Source organism: Empidonax traillii, unplaced genomic scaffold (genome assembly GCF_003031625.1).
Source record: "Empidonax traillii isolate 1590-97213 ecotype Southwest subspecies unplaced genomic scaffold, ASM303162v1 scaffold1476:size153177, whole genome shotgun sequence".
In the NCBI taxonomy this organism is placed as follows: Eukaryota; Metazoa; Chordata; class Aves; order Passeriformes; family Tyrannidae; genus Empidonax; species Empidonax traillii.
Genome location: NW_020956669.1, coordinates 70,946 through 78,401, shown reverse-complemented (window position 1 = coordinate 78,401; position 7,456 = coordinate 70,946). Strand labels below are relative to the sequence as shown.

The 7,456-nt window shown below is 50.5% G+C and overlaps 1 protein-coding gene across 1 annotated transcript in view; it reads left to right on the top strand.

Moving 5' to 3' along the window:
* The window catches only part of LOC114070219 (hydrocephalus-inducing protein homolog), a 68,729-nt gene that overhangs the window by 13,359 nt on the left and 47,914 nt on the right, over nucleotides 1-7,456 (top strand). Inside the window, exons 9-13 of the mRNA XM_027907469.1 lie at nucleotides 903-1,104; nucleotides 2,180-2,345; nucleotides 3,201-3,300; nucleotides 5,072-5,190; nucleotides 6,689-6,912. Coding sequence (XP_027763270.1) covers nucleotides 903-1,104; nucleotides 2,180-2,345; nucleotides 3,201-3,300; nucleotides 5,072-5,190; nucleotides 6,689-6,912 — 811 coding nt within the window. The remainder of the gene's footprint in view (nucleotides 1-902; nucleotides 1,105-2,179; nucleotides 2,346-3,200; nucleotides 3,301-5,071; nucleotides 5,191-6,688; nucleotides 6,913-7,456) is intronic.

Sequence of the window (7,456 nt, the reverse complement as noted above, 5' to 3'; positions counted from 1 at the left end):
CAGACTCTTTTTTTATGTTGTCCTATACATGTAATTTCTGTCTAAGAACATTTTCAGGGCCTCAGGTTCCTGTTTGATGACAAATCATGACAAATTTTTCCTTATTCCCATTTCCCAGGCCATTCATGCTCTCCAAACCTCTCTCATCTGTCTCCCATTTGATTTCTAGTTTGAGGAACCCCATTCAGTCTTTGTATAAAAGCTGCTCTGTACTTTTAGTCTTTCGCTCTGCCCTTCTTTCTTTCATTTCAAATGGTGCAGCTTGGTATTTGAGATCAGAATGAGATCAAATATTTCTAGACTGATGTGGCCATGGCTTTAGACAGGGAGGGGATGACGGTTTTCATGGTGTTGATTTTCTAGTGGTTTGTCATATTGAGTGTTGTAGAGCATTGTGTCTTGTTTCCTCACCTTTGCCCCCTTCTGCCGTGGGCTTCACTTCCCTTGCTCCCCTGGACCTCCCTTTCTTCACACCTGCCCCCAGGAATCTTTGCTTGTCAGCAGCAAGGCACTGGGAGAGGTGGGAGTCTTGTGGGGTGCCTTCAGGAGAGCCTGGGCTGTGACTGAGTGGGGTTCCTTAGAGTCACCTGAAGGAATTTGGTGTAGAATTACCTGTGATCTGAGTGGGTCACCTGAGCACACCTGACAAATCTCACTGTAAATACTGTCACCTCGGGGCAAATCTCTACAAACACACCCAGAAATAAGGTGCTTAAGGTGGTGTCCGTGATATCCTCACACTGAACACACGGAGGTGTTGGGATTTGATCAATGTACTGATCCGTGGAATTACTTACCCAGCTAAAAGCTGGTCACTTTCTTCCATTTCCTGTGGTTTGCTCTGTTCCTTGTAATTCCATCAGTGGTGAGCTGAGCAAAGATTCCTCTTTGCTTTGTTCCAGGTCAAGATACCCACACCAGACTTGTTGGAGAATCTGTGGACCTCAACATCGGGCTGGGCAACTATTCTTTGAAATTTGACAAGGCTTATCTCACACTGTCAAGCCACAAAACCATGGTCATCCACAACAGAAGTGACATCACAGCCCAATTCCAATGGAAGGCTTTTGCTACTGAGGGAGAGGAGTATCACCAGAAGATCAGGTTGGTCTGAAAGATGCAGGGACATACACTGCCCAAGGGTAAAACTGACATATGGCCTCAGGGGGTGCTTGTGCTTTTGAGTGGTTGAGGGTATCAGGAACAAGTAGGAGTTCCTGCAAAGTCTGCAGGGCAGTCACAGCTCACAGTAAGAAGCGACAAAGTTGCTGGGTGTTCAGCTGTCAGTTCCAGAGAGGTGCAGTTTGCCCAGAGACAGGGGGACCAACCAGCAGCACGGGAGGATCGTGGGGCCATGTCCTCCATTCTGAAATGCTGTGGCCTCCACCTTGAACAATGTCAGTGACCTTGGAAGCAACTGTTCCTTTCCTTTGTTCTTGTGATCTTAAAACACTAGAATGATTTCTGCTGCAGCTACCAAGCAATGGAGAGGTTAAGTGTGCCAAAGGTCTGCAGAGAAGGCCAAAAGGAGGAAGAAAGGAAGGTGGTTCAAGGCTAGATGTTCCCCTCTCAGGGCCTCTGTTTTCATGCATGTAACACCTTTAATGTCACTGAAGAGATGCCATGCCTGAATTCATCAGCTGGCTTTGAAAGTGCTCTGGGTTGCTCTGGTGGAAGGCAGTGTAGGGAACAGGGCAGACAGGGTTAGCTTGTCCCTGCAGGTGCAAAAGGGAAGAAGCAAAGAGTGCTGCTGGTAACCTGCAGCTGACAGCCAGCTTCTCCTCCCCTTCCAAGGGAAACCCTGCAGGCAGTGGGGGGGCTCCCTGATCTGTACCTGCCTCCCCCCAGCAGCTCTGTGGTGGCAAGAGTCAGTTGAGGTCACTGGTGGGTTGTCCCTCAGTTTTGGCAGTGGCTTTGAGCCAGGAGGTTCTCCTGAGGGCTGCTGGCTTTCAAAACCTCTCCTGAGCTTATAAGTGTGGAGGAAAACCACCTGCCCTGCGAGCGAACAACAAGTGATCCTCTGAGCCCTTTGGGACTCCATGGCTCGGGCTCAGCCCCTTGCTGGGGAGCTGCTGCTGCTCCTCCCCGAGCGCTTTGCTGCTTCTGCACTTACACTCAGCCCTGCAAAGAAGTGGCTTATTAAATGACCTGCTGCATTTGTTTCTCCCTGTGGCTGCAGGCTGTCTCACAGCCTGTCCCGGCCGCCCCAGGACATAGCGAAGGATTTGATGATGGAACGCCATGAGGAGGTTCGCCTTTACTACCGCGAGCTCGAGAATGAGACAGCAAAGATTCAAGCAGACCCCCTGCTGTTCTCAGACGACGTTTTCACCATTGAGCCCTTGGTAAGTGATAGCTGAGAACCTCCTCCTCCTCCCCACCTCAGCTGGCTTGATGTGCCCAGAGGGAAGACCTCGGGTTTCTGGTGAGGCTGCAGGGCTTGTTGCAAAAAGTATTGCTTCCCTGTGGGCTCCTGGCAGGCAGCAGGAACCTGCCTAAAGCTGAGCTCTGCTGCGAGGGCTCGACGTCAAGGGACCTTGGTGCGTGTCCTTGCTGTGTCCAGAGGGATTGGTTACTGCAGGAAGGGGCCCAGCTTACACGGGATGTGTGGGGTTTACCAGAGGTGTTGAAGCACTGTCAGTTCCCAGATTGACCTGAAGTGAAAAGAAGGCCAAATTCAGCCCAAGGTCATGGAAATGCCAGTCCCTCCCTGTAACCAGGACTTAGAGCATGTCTGAGTCTCCCTTCCGGTGTCATCTGGGAGCCTGGACACAAGACCTTGAAATGGACTTTTGGAGTTCTATTGCACACAGGGACAGAAAATCTTTTTCTGTTAATGCAAGCAAACTCCCATGTCCTTCCATCAACCAGAGCCCTGATTATGAGTATTGGCACAGTGTGAGATGAAGAATCCCTGCTGTCTGCGCAGTGTAAAATCTCCTCATCTTGCAGTAAACCCTACAATAATCCCAGCCTCTGCTTTCTTTTAAAACAAGTTAAACTAAGTTTTTTCTTTCCAAGGAAGGGGATCATGTTCTCTTCTTGGTTATATCTATAGCCCCTACTAAAGCCAAGAGCTTTCCTCAGTTTCCTCAGACTCCTTGTGTTGTTCACTTCTTGCTCTAAGTAAAGGCTTACAGGTTGAAAAGGAGAAGTGTGATATTGGAAGGTAAATGGTTTGCTGCTTTTTTCTGTTTTAGGAGGGAGAGGTTGGTCCGCACAGTTCAGCGGAAATCAAGGTGTTCTTTAAACCCCGTGAAGCCCTAGTCTATGAAAGACTGGCCTACTGTGCCATCGCAGGTACGGCTCCTTCTCGTCTTTCTCTCACCCACAGGGAGGGGGAGGTGCAAGTACTCTTGCAGCCCACTGGGCTCCCGTGTAAGTGCTGGGAAGGGTCCGTGGTCAGCAGGACAGTGCTGGCTCATGTGCACTGTGGCTTCCAGGTGGCCTCCCATGCAAGGCCAGGGCTCAGGACACTGATCCCAGAACAATCCAAGCAGTGCATGGATAAGCTTTCATGCCATGGGCTTGCCAGCATTTGCTCAAAGGCCAAAGAGCTGCACAGCAGAGCAGCTTTAGGGAACAAGCACTAAGTCCCTCTAGACCACTGACTTCCAGGATGGGTCCTCATTACATGGATCCATCGGCAGGCGGTAGGAGCTGAGGTAGAAATGTGCTCCCTGAGCCCAGGTCACCTCCCACTGCCCAGACACCATCAGACCAGAGGTGGCTGAGCCCTGCTGAGCCCAGGCTGTCGGCAGAAGGACCACCCCTGGCCAGCACCTGCTTCTCTCCTTGTGTGTGGGCTCTGCTGTGCCCACACAGGGAAGGGAACACTCGCAGAGCACAGCATGGTTCAGGTTCCCCTGTCCCTCCTCTCTGTCTCTGCACGGTGCTGCTTAGTGGTTTTCACCTTTAAGTGGGAGATGGCTGTCAGGGTTCCATCCAGGGAATACTCCGGGTTTGCCCATCTACGAGAAAGAGGTGGGAGGCCCATGGTCCTCCAGCAGCCAGGCTCCCGTTCTGGAGGGTGCTGCAATCCCTAACCCAGCCACTCTGTTGCCTTCCTTCCTACTCCAAGCTGATGGATACAAATGTCAAGAAACAGCTTTTTATTTAGACAGTAATTGTGCAGGGTTTACTCAACAAATGCCATCTACAGTAATTACTCAGGGCTCATGCTAACAAACTCTCTTCCTGCCCACCAACTGCCGTTGTTAGAGCTGTGGAAGGAAAGCACAGATTGCTCCCAAGGCATTCCTTGTGATGTCCTGCATCACGTGAAACTGTGCATCTCTGTTTGTTGACATGGTCAGATGAGAATCATGTTCCAAGACAGTCACCAAACACGGGGGGACATTCTGTGAACATGATGCTGAGTGTCAGAAAGCAGCAGAAGATTTTGTCAACAAAGTCCTGTACTGTCGGGCCACTGCACCCCTCCTAGTTAGAAGCCAGGCAGCAATGCCCAGCTCTTTGTGAGCTTTGTCCCTTCACTGAATGGATTTCAAAGCTCCTTCAAGTGCATGGGAAGGAAATCATAGAATTGCTAAGGGGTTGGAATGGCCCTTAAAGATCATCTGGTCCCAAACACCCCTGCCATGGGCAGGACACCTTCTGCTAGCCCAGGTTGCTCAGAGCCCAGTCCAACCTGGCCTTGGACACTGCCAGGGATGGGGCAGCCACAGCCTCCCTGGGCAACCTGTGCCAGGGTCTCACCACTCTGACAAGGAAGAATTTCTTTTGTATATCTAACCTAAATTTCCTCTCTTCCAATTTGTATCCATTACTCCTTGTCCTATCACTACAGAAATTGTGTGTTAAACTCGGCATTGCTTTTTCAGGGTGCAAACCGGTGGCTAAATGGGAAACAAGCCCAAGGGGTGGGTTAGAAATCAGAAGCCAGCCCCAAGGCATATCTCCTGAGGGAAGAGAAGGGTCCATCTCTTCCCCTGGAGCATCAGGAGCTGGTCTCACCCACCTCAGAGTCAGAAACTAGCACTGAGGCAGCCTGGAAAAAGCAGGATAAGGGAGTAAGAATTACTGTACTGAAACGGAAATCTCTCCCCAGGCCGTGAGAGCAGGCTGCCCCTGCGCCTCACAGGGGAAGGCCTCGGACCCTGCCTCCAACTCAACTTTGAGGAAATAAACATGGGGAAACTTTTTGTTGGAGAAGCCTACAGCTATGAGGTGAGCAGCAGGGCTGGGGTGGATCCGGATGGCTCCTGGGGCAGCAGGGAGCCTGGTGGACCTGTGGAATTTCTGGCAACTTGGGCAATTGCGAGCGAGGAATATTTGACATGCTAGTCAACTCAGTGGGGTTTCACAGAATCTGGAACCTTTTATGGGGTCTGAAAGGTGTTGTCTGTTGTTCATGAAGTCCCAGTTCCTGCTTTTTGGCAACCTCCCTTGGAGATCGGCTGGGGTGTTTTTTGCAAAAGACCCCCTCAACACATGAAAGCAACACTGAGTCAAAAAGCTGAAGTGTTCAGAGGCTTCTGTTGCAGCCTCAGACTCAAGGCACCTTTGTGCTCAGGCTGTCCAAGAGCAGCTGGAACAAACTGGCTGCAAGAGTCCACTGCAAGAGAGAGCAACTGAAAAAAGTAGAAAATGAGGCACTACATCATGCCAGACGCTTTCAAAAGCTTTGCCGTGGCAGGGAAGGACACACTGAGTTGTCTTCTTACCAAAAGATTGTGCTCTCTCTGCATTTTTGATGCTGATACCTTATTGTTTCTCACTATCAATTTACTACTGTCATTACATGAGAAAGGGTGAATGAGTAGATACTGTTAGTGCTGTCCTAAGCAGCTACACCGCAGGTAAACCTCAGCTCAGCATGGGATCCCTAAGTGCAGCTTGTAACACAGGTAACACACATGAGAGGAGAGTGGTTTTCAAGTTTCAAGGCAGAGGTTGAATATGGGAATGTTTCCAACAGCAGCCGCAAAACTACAAAATGAGGGACATCCCTCTGCTCCTGCCTCAACTGTTCTGACAGGTTTTGCCAGGCTAACAATTAGGGAAAGAATTCCAAAGCAGATGGATAAGTCCATGGCAATGCCAGGGTTTCCTACAGCTGTGTAGAGCTGTGAGAGAGTAACTTCTTTAGAATAGGTGGAGCTGCTTTGCACCTCACCCTCGTCCTTTCTTGACATGTCTCGCTGAGCAAGGTCTAAGAAACTATCAGATTAAAGAAACAAGACAATAACCCCAAATTATCTACCCTAGCAGAGCTGGGGAGAGCTTCTGAAGTTGGTGATAGCACCGTTCTGAGGTGTCTTCCACATGCAATAAACTGGTTGGCTGCCATGGAAGCCTTGGCAGGGTCAGGCAGCCCTGGAGCAGCAGCAGCAGCAGCTCTGTGGGGATTCACTACGTGGCTGCAACTGCCCCACGTTGCTCCTAAGGCTGGGTCTGAACGAACTTGGCGATGCTGACCAGGAGTGGACCGCTCCGTGTCCCTGGGATAACCTCTGAGTGACTCTGGTTATGTGAAGTTATCCCTGCTTTGCATGAAAACCCAAAGGCAGAACTTGTCCTGTTGTACTTTTTTGCCTTCTGCCACGTAGCAGCTCACGGCATCTTCTGCCTTTCCGGGGTGAATCGTTTCTTAGTAAGCATCTCAGGCTTCTGTAAGAAAGGAAGGTTGCTCATGTATGTCCATTTTGCTTTCTTGCTGCTGCAGCTACTCCTGGTTAACAAAGGAGCTATTGACGCTCCCTTCGAGCTCATCCCTTCAACCACAGCCCAGGGCTCCTGCTTCACCTTTCTGCCCCGGCAGGGCATCATTCCACCAAATGGGCTCCAGCCCATCCAGATCTCCTTCAGTTCCACCACCCTGGGGGAGTTCTATGAAGAATTCCATTTTAATGTGACTGCATCCCCTAAGCCTGTGACCTTGACTATCAGGTGAGGAGGGCTCTGGGAGCTTGGTGGGCACGTCTGTAGCTGTCTTTGGGTAATCCTCTCCCACCTACTTCATTCAGTGGTGGAGCAGAGAAAAAAGGTGTTGCCTTAGGTCTTAGTCTTGCCTCTGATGCTGGCATTCCCTCAGTGTGGGGATGCCTTCTGCCCAGTGCAGGTACTCATATGGGGAGGTCCCATATGATTGGAAGTTGGCAAATATCACCCCAATCCATAAAAAAGGCTGCAAGGCTGACCCTAGTAACTACAGGCCTGTCAGCCTGACCTCGGTGCCTGGCAGAGTTATGGAGTAGATCATCCTGTGGGCAATCACACAGCAGCTACAGGATGGACAAGGGATCAGACCCAGCCAACATGGGTTTAGGAAGGGCAGATCCTGTTTGACCAACCTGATCTCCTTTTACGATCAGGTGACCCAGCTGGTGGATGAGGGAAAAGCTGTGGATGTGGTCTATCTGGACTTCAGCAAAGCCTTTGACACTGTCTCCCATAATATACTCCTGGAAAAGCTGCAGCCCATGGCTTGGAC